This window comes from Salvelinus sp. IW2-2015, linkage group LG36, assembly GCF_002910315.2.
Source record: "Salvelinus sp. IW2-2015 linkage group LG36, ASM291031v2, whole genome shotgun sequence".
Taxonomy (NCBI): Eukaryota; Metazoa; Chordata; class Actinopteri; order Salmoniformes; family Salmonidae; genus Salvelinus; species Salvelinus sp. IW2-2015.
In genome coordinates, this window is record NC_036875.1 from 14,373,873 (window position 1) to 14,389,015 (window position 15,143).

Sequence of the window (15,143 nt, forward strand, 5' to 3'; positions counted from 1 at the left end):
CTAACCGGGAAGAGGTCCAATATTGCATAGGAAAGATTTGGAAGAACGGTGCAATGATAGTTATGCTGTCTATAGAATAGGAAACCCTCAATAGCATATTGTATAATATTCATATACAAATCGTGGTTAAAATGAATAGCCTAATGTCATTGATAATGCAATAAAAATCTATTCACTTTTTGATTGATTATGCATATGCCAGACACACTTGATTTACTGTTTAACGGATGCGCCGCTTCACTTTTCGCCCCTCGCTTCACTTTTATAAAAAGATGTATCGTTTTTTGTGTCCCTTGAGTATTTCCCAAACTGGTGCGAGAGAATCAGAGACCAAACCACCTCAGATCACGCGCTTGTTATGTTCGGGCCTCTGATTGGACACTGACGCACAAACGGTCGGGACCTGTATGTGCAGATGTTTATTTTCTCTCGCATGCCAGCATAGCTGAGGACGACGCAAATTCCTACTATTTGTGTCCAGGTTTAACGTGGTGGGACGTCCCATCGTTTAAATGCACGGTTAACGCATAATGTTTTTACCTATTAGAAGCAGTTAATACCCGAAACAACGTCATCATCGAACCAAACGACTGGCCAGAGATCAGGGCATTCCTCAGCAAAGCTTTTCCTGGCAGCCGGATGAGGCAATCGATGGAGGATGCAGTGAATTGACTATATAGGCCTACTGGTCTCGAATTTAGTAAAGCTTGCTCTGGAATTGATTTATGCTTCTAATTGCGCATTTTTAATATCAGTTATATTCTGTAGATTATGCTATAGTTTACTTTATGGCCGGATTGAAATGTACTTTTTCCAATGCTACATTCAGTTGACAGACTTTACTTGATTGATTGTCCCTCTTTCTTCAAAGTAAAAGCCTAGTCTATTATAGACCTATTCATATTTGTATTACTATTTTGTTGCAGGCTATAGGCTAATAGGTCATGAACTCATTATAAATTAACATTTTATTTGATTACAATTATTTATTGTTATTCTTGAATTAGAAAAGCATACATATTCTACTATATAGCCTGTATCGCATGGAATTACGTTTTTATCCAGTAGATAGGTGTTGAATTGCACTTATTTGATAGCGGTGCTTGACTTACACTGAAATAGGTGCCGGTACTCATTTTGGGTGCTGGTACTGTTTATATTTAGGTGCAGGAGCTCCACAATACTTTTGAGCTAATATTCTGTAAGAGGAACAGGAGCTCAAACAGTGGAAAATTTGAGGTGCGGGTGAGTTCCTGCCCAAGTCCAGCACTGTTTGAAAGACCTAACTTGAATGATTGGCCATCTTTAGTAGCCTATTTCTCCTATAAAGTGTGGTTTATGATAAGCCTTTTTAATATTTGCATTATATTCATATTTAATTAAAGCATAGTTAGACTATACATTTAAGTAATGAACTGATTATACATTTGGTCAATTTTTTTCATTAGAAAAAACACTTGATATTGTATTCTATTATACATATGTTAATAATTATGTTATTGATGTTTATCAGAGATATGTTCAGAATAAAGAAACTGTCATACTGCCCATTCTGTTTCATTTCACATGATTATATCAATTAACGTTGTACCATCATCTGCATCCTTTTTCAAAATACAGGAAAGATTTCCTAGCATAGGTTTTTGCTTGGAATAATATAACTCTTGAAGCCCACATTAGGCCTAAAGCTTGCACAGATGGGTAGGACAATGTGGTAAAGTACAAATGTATTCCTTCTCCACTATTTATGAAAAACTCTCACTTGGAGTCCATTTTATTTTGGGGGATTTTTTTTTTTTTCTTCCTCGCCTCACTTTTATGAAGAAGAAAAAAGCAGTTAAACAGTAAATCAACTTTGTCCAGCAATATCGAAAACTGAATTTTCAGAATCTTGTCTATGTTGTTTGGACACATTCACTGTCCTCTATGTGTATATGCATGCGTTTGTGTTAGATCTTAATCAAGATTTGCACAATTGCACAAGAAACTGCACAATTTTATGAACCTGTGTGTAGTGGCAACATTTAGGGCTCTATTTTTGGCTGGCGTTAAGGCGGCGCTAGTCTCAAACGCAAGTTAGTTTGCAATTTCGTAATGTAAAAACTGTCAGATTGGCATTTTCTACACCTAACGCTAAATTCGGCAGTTTACCTCTTTGATATCAGCTCAGATGGGCGGATGGAAATATTTGAGGTGTGTCCTTAAAAACAGTATCCAAAGTACTGATTTCAGGCAGCGCTGATAGGGATATTTAAGACCAACCAAAAGCTGGTTTTTAGCAGTAACGCAGTTGGTTATGGCATGAACAGCAGAAACGCAGCCTATCCAGCCCTGACGCACTCTGCCCATGTGCGCATGGAACAAGAGTAGCCCAATTTACTTTTGGTGCCTGTATTCTTCATATTTATAAATATAAAAAACGATTTTTGTTTTAAAACCAAGCATACAGTAGCCTTCCCTCCTCTCAATTAAGGTTTTGTTGTCTGCCCAATGTTATCACGAAGTAGGCTAGTCAAGACTGTCGATAAAGGGTTTGGCTCCTGAGACCGCTTGGAAATACACCTTAATCACCAAAGCTTTATTAAAATATAAGGTTTGAAAGGAGTAAAACAGTGAGCTGACATTCTCTTTTTATCTATGCATTGAAGGCAGGCCCACATTATTTTAGCCATGCAGGTCACGTTTTGGACGTGCGTAAAACCTCATCCATGATGTAGGCTACGTGTCCATGCCCACCGTGAAACGAGAGATGAGTACCTCGGTGAATGAATACCGGCGAACCTCGTATTTAGAAGTTATCTGTAACCTGTAAAAATTGAAAAACCCAAGACCTCCCTTAGGCCTACCACAACGAAGGCTAATTCAACAACAATGTGTGTTTTTTTATCCTGGTGATTTTGTATTACATTTTACATTCATTTATTGTTGTTGTAAAAAAAAAAACTGCTCGTTTTTTGTTGAATTTTATTACAACCAACCTTTAGTATGATTCACCTTCCTGGTTTCATGGTGACAACGTCAGTGGCGCGCTTGCAATGCAACTTCTGGAGATGTATGAATGCGAGATGATCTGTAAAATGTTTCCGATTATGTTCGTAAAGCATAGGCCTATTGGGGAGCATTATCACGGTGAATGGACATTCGCCCTTTCTATTTATATTGGATTTTTGTCCAGCTACTGTGAAAAGTTTGGGTGTGCGTATAACCCTAAGTAGTCTACATTGTTTTAATATTATATACCCACGGGGAGAAATTGTTGTCTGGAAGTGTGACGTAGGGTATGAAATTGGGTTCAAGTTAATGTATTTAGCAAGGATAGGTCTACATTTTGTTATTTTGTTTCTGTAAGCCATTTAACACACTAATGGACTAGCATTGGGAGTGGAGTTGATTCCAAGGCAATACAAAAAAACGTAAATACACAACTTGAAGCAACCACATTTTGCCATGGAACACATTCTGATTGGCTAGTGATGGGCCAAGCCCCAACACACCCACAATTTGTTTATTCATTAAAACCCATCACTTTCGCGCCAACGCCAGCAAGTACGCTGATAATTGTGATAGTGAAAATAGCAAAAATATTTCTGCCCCTGAACCTATAGCGCTACCACCTGCGCTGAGATTTACCATTGCGTTAGGTTTGTTAAAATATAGAGCCTGTATAGTTGGATTATGGTAAAAGCATGATAGGTTGTCAATCATTTGGGTGGGAAAAATGACAGCTAATCATTAAATGCTTGATGAAATTCCTTAGAGGAAGAATAATTCCTTCCAGGATTAAGATGAGAGGACCAGATATTTACTGTGTTTACAGTGCCTTGCAAAAGTATTCATCCCCCTTGGCGTGTTTCCTATTTTGTTGCATTACAACTTTAAATTGACTTTTATTTTGATTTCATGTAATGGACATACACAAAATAGTCAAAATTGGTGAAGTGAAATGAAAAAAATAACTTGTTTAAAAATAAAAATGGAAAAGTGGTACGTGCATGTCTATTCACCCCCTTTGCTATGAAGCCCCTAAATAAGATCTGGTGCAACCAATTACATTCAGAAGTCACATAATTAGTTAGATTGTACACAGGTGGACTTTAAGTGTCACATGATCTGTCACATGAACTCAGTATATATACACCTGTTCTGAAAGGTCCCAGAGTCTGCAACACCACTAAGCAAGCGACACCATGAAGACCAAGGAGCTCTCCAAACAGGTCAGGGACAAAGTTGTGGAGAATTACAGACCAGGGTTGGGTTTAAAAACATATCTGAAACTTTGAACATCCCACGGGGCACCATTAAATCCATTATTAAAACATTGTAAGAATATTGCACCACAACAAACCTGCCAAGAGAGGGCCGCCCACCAAAACTCACAGACCAGGCAAGGAGGGCATTAATCAGAGAGGCAACATAGAGACCAAAGATAACCCTGAAAGAGCTGCAAAGCTCCACAGTGGAGATTGGAGTATCTGTCCATCGGACCACTTTAAGCCGTACACTCCACAGAGCTGGGCTTTACGGAAGAGTGTCCAGAAAAAAGCCATTGCTGGAAGAAAAAAAATGTGGGAGTCTCCCCAAACATATGGAAGAAGGTACTCTGGTCAAATGAGACTAAAATGTAGCTTTTTGGCCATCAAGGAAAACGCTATGTCTGGCGCAAACCCAATACCTCGCATCACCCCGAGAACCTCATCCCCACAATGAAGCATGGTGGTGGCAGCATCATGTTGTGGGGATGTTTTACATCAGCAGGGACTGGGAAACTGGTCAGAATTTAAGTAATGATGGATGGCGCTAAATACAGGGAAATTCTTGAGGGAAACCTGTTTCAGTCTTCCAGAGATTTGAGACTGAGACGGAGGTTCACCTTCCAGCAGGACAATGACCCTAAGCATACTGCTAAAGGAACACTCGAGTGGTTTAAGGGGAAACATTAAATGTTTTGGAATGACCTAGTCAAGGCCCAGACCTCAATCCAATTGAGAATCTGTAGTATGACTTAAAGATTGCTGTACACCAGCGGAAGATTGCTGTACACCAGTTTTGCCCTGAAGAATGGGCAAAAATCCCAGTGGCTAGATGTGCCAAGCTTGCAGAGACATACACCAAGAGACTTGCAGCTGTAATTGCTGCAAAAGGTGGCTCTACAAAGTATTGACTTTGGGGGGATGAACGCTCAAGTTTTCCGTTTTTTTGTCTTATTTCATGTTTGTTTCACAAGAAAAAATATTTTGCATCTTCAAAGTGGTAGGCATGTTGTGGAAATCAAATGATACAAACTCCCCAAAAAATCCATTTTAATTCCAGGTTGTAAAGCAACAAAATAGGAAAAATGCCACGGGGTAAATACTTTCGCAAGCCACTGTACTTTGCTGGCCCATTGTACAATTCCAGTCTGGAAAAGTACTGGAAATGTCTATGTAGACTGCCACTAACATCATTTAAGATCATCTCCTGCACATTTTAAACCCAGCATGTAGTCTACACATTTCTATTACAGTAGATATACCCGCCATTCTGGATTCCAGGATGAAATGCTAGCCACCGTGCTTCTACATCTGCATTGCTTGCTGTTTGGGGTTTTAGGCTGGGTTTCTGTATTTACTTTGGCTGATGTAAAAAGGGCTTTGCAAATACATTTGTTTTGATTGAATGCTCAGGTTTCTTACATATATGATCAAAACTTCAGCATGTAGGGGCCACATCTTAACTTGAGATTTGTTTGTGTAAATCACTGGAACAGTCGCCACATGAAACCTCAAGTGACTTACTTGCATCTTATGTAAGGATTTGGCCTAAAGACAATTTCGTATAGTGTCACAAACTCCTTATTCTACAATGGGTTGATCAAAACAAGTATTGTGATTGGTTGAGACTCGTTCTAAACCATACTAAAAAAAATGTTTTAGCACGGGTAAGCCTATAACGCAAAATTGGGAATCTTATTTTCTTTTCTGAGAAATCCCTGCTCCTCCACAGCCCAGCCAGCCAATTCATTAACTTGATCTCCACTGTAAAAGGCATCTAGACATTATTTCCCCTTGCTTCTAGCCTAACATTTGGTTTGCAACATCTGGGGGTTGTACAAACATTGCTGTCTGTATCGACATTTGCAACATAGTTTCAATAGTGAAATTCGATCAAAGTCATTTAGCACGCCCTCTCGTGTACAATTGCTTTAATCTCACGCAGACTATATCCATGTCAATTAGCCTCCACAAACAGAGCCAGAATGGTGGGTCTAGATCCCATCCAGAGGGCTCTTTACACTTAAACCCAGTGGAGTGGAGGAGACTGAGGACCAGGGCCATAAAGGAACAACATAAAGACTTTTATGCTCCACTCCGATGGCACTTTGCATTTATTGCAGACCGTGTCACTTTTTATGGAATTCATTCCAAGTCTGTTTTATGTTTGTTTGTTGTTTTTCTGTGAGCCTGTTCGTTCAGTTGGTTTAGGATATGCTGTGGTTTAGGCTCGTAGTCAGTGACTACATCTGTGAGCTCATAGAGATAAATCAATTCATCTCTGACTGTGTGTAAGCTTTTGTTCTGGATTTCTGATATTGTTCGGTTGCCATTGGTCAGTTGTTGCTGGGGTAAAAATATGGCACCTCCTCTCTTTCTCTCTCCCTCACCCTCTGTTGTTTTCTCTCCCTCTCATTCTCCTGTGTCTATGTGACGCTGCATTTTTCTCACACTGTTGATCTATCAATCTCACACACACACACACACACATTCTCTCTCTCTCCTTTTCTTTATCCCTCTCACACACTCCTCTCTTTCTCTCTCACGCTTGCATTCCTCTCTTTCTCTCTCTCTCTCTCTGCTCTCTCTCTGCTCTCTCTCTAATATTTATTATCACTGCTCCATCATTTCTAAACATGACTTCCCATCAGACTAAATTAGAGTGTCTTACCTTACTTCTCACAGCTCAGTCTGAGCCATAACAACAGGGACCTATCGGATCTCATCATAATTCCAGCACAGCTCTGTGCACAGGAGCACATTACTAACCACGTTTCCATCCACAGTTTTTATGCGAGTTAAGTCTTACCGTAGGACCCAAAAATTAATGACAGCTTTAATGTAAACAGCAAGTTTCGGTACAATTTTATGAATGCCGACAGAATTTGTTTGTTCGACATGTGGAATCTTTCTGTGTCGGTAAAATTAATTATGCGAGAAATGGCATTGGAAACACCTTTATGCACAAATATTGATACAATAACCATCATATCAAAGTCAACTTGGAGTTATGCGATGACTTGGTGTGTGGTCCTCCCACTACAGCTCAGGAAACCATGCAGTTTATTAGGCTATAGATGAAATAAGGTATGATGAACTTCACAGGGTGGTGATAGTGCACGGTGATGAGCTTGATGCTCCTTTCCAATAAATATCAAGTGTCATATTCTGGTGACATGATGATCGATGCTTGACTGCTGTTTGACAAATACGAATATTCCCACTCTTATTTCATTATGTAGACTAACCTACCCGCACAGCCTACCCGTACGGTATCTGCGAGCTGTTGGCTACAGCACACATGCCAAGACCAAAGTAGGCACATTTGCTATTTAATGCAACAATTTTTGTGACAAAACTATCAGTAGAGTTGAAAATGCGATGGAAACACATTGAACTTTTCGATTTTCATTTGGTACATGAAAACTTAAGCGAAAAAGTACATTTTTTGTGCACTATGTCATCACGAGCTGATTTTTATCCACAACAAGTCAGTTTGGTGGTAATCTCTGCCGAGTCCCCAACAACCAGATGTTCCGGTTTTCAGGGGAAATGGAAAGAGAGCCTGTGACCCAACTTCCGCTTTTGGACTAACAAGGCGACACTCCATCTTAACTCTTCGACACTCCTGGCCTTTGTCTGACCTGAAAGTTGATGATGTTTGACATACTGTAATGGCTTCCGTCGGTAGAAGGAGAGGAGGACCAAAGCGCAGCGTGGTATGTATCCATATTTATGGATACATACTAGAACTAGAGAACACAAAAACAGATGAACGCAAGAACAGGAACAATCACCCACAAACCAACAGTGAAAACAGGCTACCTTAATATGGTTCCCAATCAGAGACAACGTAAAACACCTGCCTCTGATTGAGAACCATATCAGGCCAATAAGACAAACCTAAACAAAGAAACACATAACATAGACTACACCCACCCAGCTCACGTCCTAACCAACTAAACAAAGACTAAACAAAGGAAATCAGGTTAGGAACGTGACACATACATTATAATTTGGACTCGAACATTGTGGTTTTTGGGTCTATATTGGTTTGAACTCATTAGATTATCAGAGAGATCGTTGTTTTTGTACTGATGCACAGATCATTTGCAATTTAAGGCTATAGCCAGATGGGTTCCAGGCTCCAGTCCTTCAGTCCATAGTGAATAATGAGTGTTTCATTCTCTTGCTGCGTGACTGACAGTGTAGTGCTGCCATTGTGTGTTTTATTATCTAGCTTCCTTGTACAGAAATTATGCTGATTAGTTCCTGCTTTACGTGCTCCATTGTTCTTCTGCATGTTCTGTGTGTGATTGAATTTGAATACGGTATTTCCTGTGCCGTTGGATAGTCAGGAGTGTGGATTTATGTCATTTTGCATGTTGGTTTAGGTGTCCATATACAGTCCCTTCGGAAAGTATTCAGAACCCTTGACTTTTTCCACATTTTGTTACATTACAGCCTTATTCTAACATGGATAGTACAAAGAAAAATCCTCAGCAATCTACACAATACACCATAATGACCAAGCGAAAATACGTTTTTAGAAATCTTTGCAAATTTATTAAAGATAAAAAAAACAGAAAGACCTTATTTACATAAGTATTCAGACCCTTTGCTCTGAGACTCGAAATTCAGCTCCGGTGCATCCTGTTTCCTACAACTTGATTGGAGTCCACCTGTTGGAAATTCAATTGATTGGACATGATTTGGAAAGACACAAACCTGTCTGTATAAGGTCCCACAGTTGAAAGTGCATGTCAGAGCAAACACCAAGCCATGAGGTTGAAGGAATTGTCCGTGGAGCTCCGAGACAGGATTGTGTCGAGGCACAGATCTGGGGAAGGGTACCTAACAATTTCTGCAGCATTGAAGGTCCCCAAGAAGACAGTGGCCTCCATCATTCTTAAATGGAAGAAGTTTGGTACCCCCAAGACTCTTCCAGAGCTGGCCACCCGGCCAAACTGAGCAATCGAGGAGAAGGGCCTTGGTCAGGGAGGTGTCCAAGAACCAGATGGTCACTCTGACAGAGCTCTTGAATTCATCTGTGAAGATGGGAGAACCTTCCAGAAGGACAACCATCTCTGCAGCACTCTGCAGCACAATCAGGCCTTTATGGTAGAGTGGCCAGACGGAAGCCACTCCTCAGTAAAAGGCACATGACAGCCCGCTTGGAGTTTGCCAAAAGGCACCTAAAGACTCTCAGATCATGAGAAACAAGATTCTCTGGTCTGATGAAGCCAAGATTGAACTCTTTGGCCTGAATGCCAATTGTCATGTCTGGAGGAAACCTGGCACCATCCTTACGGTGAAGCATGGTGGTGGCAGCATCATGCTGTGGGGATGTTTTTCAGGGGCAGGGACTGGGAGACTAGTCAGGATCGAGGGTGAAAATGAACAGAGCAAAGTACAGAGAAATCCTTGATGAAAACCTGCTCCAGAGCACTCAGGACCTCAGACTGGGGCAAATGTTCACCTTCCAACAAGACAACGACCTTAAGCACACAGCCAAGACAACGCAGGAGTGGCTTCAGGACAAGTCTCAATGTTCTTGAGTTGCCCAGCCAGAGCCCCGACTTGAACCCGATCAAATATCTCTGGAGATACCTGAAAATAGCTGTGCAGCAATGCTCCCAATCCAACCTGACAGAGCTTTAGAAGATCTGCAGAGAAAAATGGGAGAAACTCCCCAAATACAGGTGTGCCAAGCTTATAGCGTCATACCCAAGAAGAGTCGATGCTGTAATCGCTGCCAAAGGTGCTTCAACAAAGTACTGAGTAAAGGGTCTGAATACTTATGTAAATTTAATATTTCCATTTTTTATTTTTAATAAATTAGCAAACATTTCTATTAACCTGCTTTTGCTTTGTCATTATGGGGTATTGGGTGCCGATACCCCATAATGACAAAGGGGGAAAAAAACATTTAATCAATTTTAGAAAAAGGCTGTAACGTAACAAAATTTGGAAAAAGTCAAGGGGTCTGAATTCTTTCAGAAGGCACTGTATAGAAACTCAACAAGAACAGAACTCAGGTATTAGAGAGGAACTGGTTATTCATCAGTTATTATTAGATGACATGGAGGGTCCATAAACATCCAGGTTTGTCAGCACTATCTACGGACCTGGTTCCTCATACAAGAGAGCTCCTATGCTTACCCTACCACCTTATGCTCTCTGTCCTTTAGCATACTCTCTGCTGTCAAGCTAGCGTCATCCATCATCGAAAACAGAAGCGGGCAGCAGCGCCAGGCTATTACATGAGCACCTCCATGTTCAAGCGCACACACACACACACACACACACACATCTATCACCCAACCACCACACACACACCCACACACACCACACAACCACACACTTACAGTTATACTTACTGAACAGGGAAATGGGGGGATACCTACGTCAGCTGTACAACTTGAAGGAACGGGACGGGAGAGTGCAGAAGAGTCAGAGCTCTACGTGCATCATGCCATCCTTCCAAGCATGACAGATGACAAAGACATGTTGACCCCTGACCACTTGTATTACTTTTACCAAAGGGCTGTTGTATGTCACTGTATATATGCATACTGAGTGGGTTTCCTTGTTGCTACTCGCTCAGATGTTAAGGCACTAGGACTGTTACTGTAGGTCTACACACCTCTCTCTAGAGAGGAGATGGAACAGAATGTTACTGTAGTCTACCTAACGTCTCTCTAGAGAGGAGATGGAACAGGATGTTACTGTAGGTCTACTTACACGTCCTAGAGAGAGAGATGGACAGGATGTTACGGTAGGTCTACTACACCTCTCTTTAGAGAGAGATGGAACAGGATGTTCCAGTAGGTCTACTACACCTCTCTCTAGAGAGGAGATGGACGGATGTTACTGTAGGTCTACTTACACGTCTCTTTAGAGAGGAGATGGAACAGGATGTTACGGTAGGTCCACTACACCTCTCTTTAGAGAGAAGATGGAACAGGATGTTACAGTAGGTCTACTACACCTCTTCTAGAGAGGAGATGGAACAGGATGTTACGGTAGGTCTACTACACCTCTTTAGAGAGGAGATGGAACAGGATGTTACTGTAGGCTATACTACATCTCTCTATAGAGAGGAGATGGAACAGGATGTTACGGTAGGTCTACTACACCTTCTTTAGAGAGGAGATGGAACAGGATGTTACTGTAGGCCTACTACACTCTCTTTAGAGAGAGATGGAACAGGATGTTACTGTAGGTCCACTATCACCTCTCTTTAGAGAGGAGATGGAACAGGATGTTTCTATTCGCCGCTTCTCTTTGTTGAATTGAAATAAAGTGAAATTGAATTACAATTTCACACCAGTGAAAATGGAGCAGACATAGCCTTTATGCATTTTTCTGAAAACGGATATGGGAAATTGATTAACAATAACTAAGTGAATATTTATGATTTGTGAATATACAATCCTGCAATTTCTATTGTATTTCATGGTGAATTGTCTGTTTGTGAACATAAGTGGCTCTTGCTTACGTGTCTCTGAACTAAACACATCACTGTCTAACACACCTGACAGCCTGCCACTGACAGGTTTCTGGAGTGCTCTCTGTCTCTCTCATCGCTTCCCCTCCTACTCTCTCCCATCCCTCTTTCCTTCATACCCTACACATTTCTCCATCTCCTTCTTACCCTTGTTGCCTTGGTTCCTTTTGTCACCTATTGTCGACATTGTTGTCCCTGCCAATGGCATAAGAATCAAGATGCTTTTATCTACATGGGTCAAAGTCGTCTGTGTTGGTGAACCTGGGGTTGACACTAGAAATGACTGACTGACTTTGTTTGGATGGCAATTAAAGGAGAGGGGGGGGTGGGATGGGGGGATATTTACTGTGGTGTGCTGGAATCTGCGTATTTGTAATCAAAAGAAAAGCCCAGAATGAGAGACCTGTCAATACAAAGTTCTTCTTCCCTCCCTAGTGGGGTGGTTGGTCCATTTTCTCTCACACTGTACTCGGGTGTTGCTTGAGAGGATAGTAGAACAGGCTGAGTAAATACACTGGTTTGGTGGTCTGCTGTTCCACCCTGATCACTGGGAATGTATTCCACGTCTAGTATCAGTATCTCCAACATTTCTGCATATATTTTTAGAATATATACTCTTAGAAAAAAGGGTTCTTCAACTGTCCCCATAGGAGAACCCTTTTTGGTTCCAGGTAGAACCCGTTTTGGTTTCAGGTAGAACCCTTTTGGGTTCCATGTAGAACCCTCTGTGGAAAGGGTTCTTCATGGAACCCAAAAGGTTTCTACCTGGAACCAAAAAGGGTTTTCTTATGGGGACAGCCGAATAACCATTTTAGGTTCTAGATGCACTCTTAGAAAAAAAGGTGCTATGTCAGCATTTTCAATTCTCAAAATGCTGTATCCCTTAGATCTACGCACATGGAGGTTGTTATGTGAACATGAACGTTTTGCTCACACGTCAAACATTATATACTCACTGTGGCTACTGACACTATAAATAGAGTATTGCATGCTACACTCTTAGAAAAATCTAGAACCAAAAAGGGTTCTTCGGCTGTCCCCAGTGGAGAACCCCTTGAAGAACCCATTTTGGGTTCCATGTAGAACCCTCTGTGGAAAAGTGGGAAACAGTTCTACCTGGAACAAAAAATGGTTCTCCTATGGGGACAGCCGCAGAACCCTTTTGGAACCCTTTTTTCTAAGAGTGTATGCATTATATATCATATATGTACTAGATCGTGACTATGTTTCGTGTCTTTGCTACCCTTCCCGTAGGTGGTCTTCAGCAGATTCTGCAGCCCGTATGATATCAAGGAGTTATTCTGTACCGCTCTAGGTCTTCCAAGGTAATTCTCTGCTCTCTTTTCCCCTCTTCAGTTCTGCTGTGAAGCTTAGAGTCGTCTCTGTCAGCGTCCTGTCAGGATCCTTTAATCTCCATGTCTGCTAGGCTGTTTTTCTAATGTTGTTTTGAGGATCACTTCTATTGGATGCCATGTTGAGAACTCATATTAGTGACAAGATAATACTCTATAGTGAGTGGCCTAGTTCCAATAGTCTTGACTAGCATTCATCTTTCCCTTGGTTTCCTTGATTGATATTTGGAATGTGCCCAACACCTACACTCTCTTCATTGAACCATAGTGGGACACATCCTCAGAGAGAGTGTCCCTGCTTTGTCTGTTTTGGACAGGAACACCACCTTGTCTCTGCTGGATTCCACGGGAGCCATGGTGTCCATCGACCCCACCATGCCACACAACACCGAGAGGTAGGCCCTGTCACATCTACATTCAGGGATGGAACTGCAATTCTTTACTATACCTGGTTCAAAATCTGTGCCATGCGATATTTCAAAAGACACAATATCACTAGCCCGGGGAGCTAGTGGGACACATTTTCTACTAGCCCGGTCTGAAAAGTACTAGCCATGGGCTAGAGGGCTACCTTCATTTCCATCTGTGTTTACATTTATAGCAGAAAAATACATATGCTGGTCCTTAAATGCATAATCTGTCATTTTGGCATTCTAAACTCATAAGAAAAAGTTAAATTCTTCAAGGGTAAAGGTTTATATTATTGATTTAAATGTCCATTCAACAGCAGGAAATATCCCAGATTGTGCCCTATTGCCCAGGACTTGTTAGGCTGAAAATACTAACAGATCCAAGGTCAGGGTGTGATCAGTGAGCTAGACACTGCTCACACACATACACACACGCATGTTTTACTAACCCTAAGCCAAATGGCATAACTCCTAATTCTAACCCTAAACCTAACCCCTAACATGCTGACCAGCGCCATTGCGTGCATGTTGATTTTGTCCACCCACATCAGACGCGATCAGGACACGCAGTTCGAAATATCAAAACGAACTCTGAACCAACTATATTAATTTTGGGACAGGTCGAAAAGCATTAAACATTTATGGCAATTTAGCTAGCTAGCTTGCTGTTGCTAGCTAATTTGTCCTGGGATATAAACATTGGGTTGTTATTTTACCTGAAATGCACAAGGTCCTCTACTCCGACAATTAATCCACAGATAAAAGGGTTAATCGAGTTTGTTTCTAGTAATCTGTCCTCCTTCAGGCTTCTTCTTCTTCTTTGGACTTTATATGGTGGTTGGCAACCAACTTTAAGGTGCATTACCACTACCAACTGGACTGGAGTGTGGACCTCAGTTCATCCTTCAATCACCCACGTGGGTATATGATCCTAAAAACCAATGAGGAGATGGGAGAGGCGGAACTTGCAGACGGTCAAGTGTCACAAATAGAACCAAATTCTGTTTTAGCGCCTGGCTACGCAGACTCGAGCGAGCAGTGGAGGTGCATTGATTGAATAACATGTATGTGTACATTATTTTGCAATGCTTGCTCACGTGACGTGAGCGGTATGGTCTGCATGTAAGCCTAAAATATCATTTTTCCTTGTAGGGACCGGCAAAATGTTCCCACTTTTCCTTGTTTTACTATCCTTGTGTGGACTTCTGGTCCCCACAATGATAGTAAAACCAAAAAGACACACACACACACACAGCCCCCAGCGTGTCCTCACACTTCAGACGCTGAGTAAGAGAGTGGGAGGAAGAGGACATTCACAGCATGTCTGATTAGGAGGAAGGGGGGACGTATTTGAGTGCTGCACCACTTGCTGTCTAAACTGACTGGTGTGTTTGTGTGTGTGTGTGTTCTGTGTGTTGAAGGTCACCGTACAGAGTGGTGCCTCTGACTGGAGGACAGCTAGCTGGTGAGTCCCAGAGGGCCATTGGCTTTTCACACACATGCACTGACTATGCAAATAGACAAGCATTGCTGACATGACATACGCAATAGCTTATTAGGATATGCATACGTACCATATCGTATATAGCATATATGTAAGCAAGCATGAGCACACACACAA

General features: G+C 41.5%; 1 protein-coding gene across 5 annotated transcripts in view; it reads left to right on the forward strand.

Moving 5' to 3' along the window:
• LOC111959576 (high affinity cGMP-specific 3',5'-cyclic phosphodiesterase 9A) overlaps positions 1–15,143 on the forward strand; it is a 35,599-nt gene that overhangs the window by 152 nt on the left and 20,304 nt on the right. For 3 of the 5 annotated variants that reach the window (XM_023981229.2, XM_023981231.2, XM_023981228.2), the window contains exons 2-4: positions 13,015–13,085; positions 13,397–13,507; positions 14,944–14,987. In XM_023981229.2, the coding sequence (XP_023836997.1) occupies positions 13,015–13,085; positions 13,397–13,507; positions 14,944–14,987 (226 nt within the window). The remainder of the gene's footprint in view (positions 1–13,014; positions 13,086–13,396; positions 13,508–14,943; positions 14,988–15,143) is intronic. The other 2 variants (XM_070437648.1, XM_023981232.2) reach the window with 1 other exon arrangement.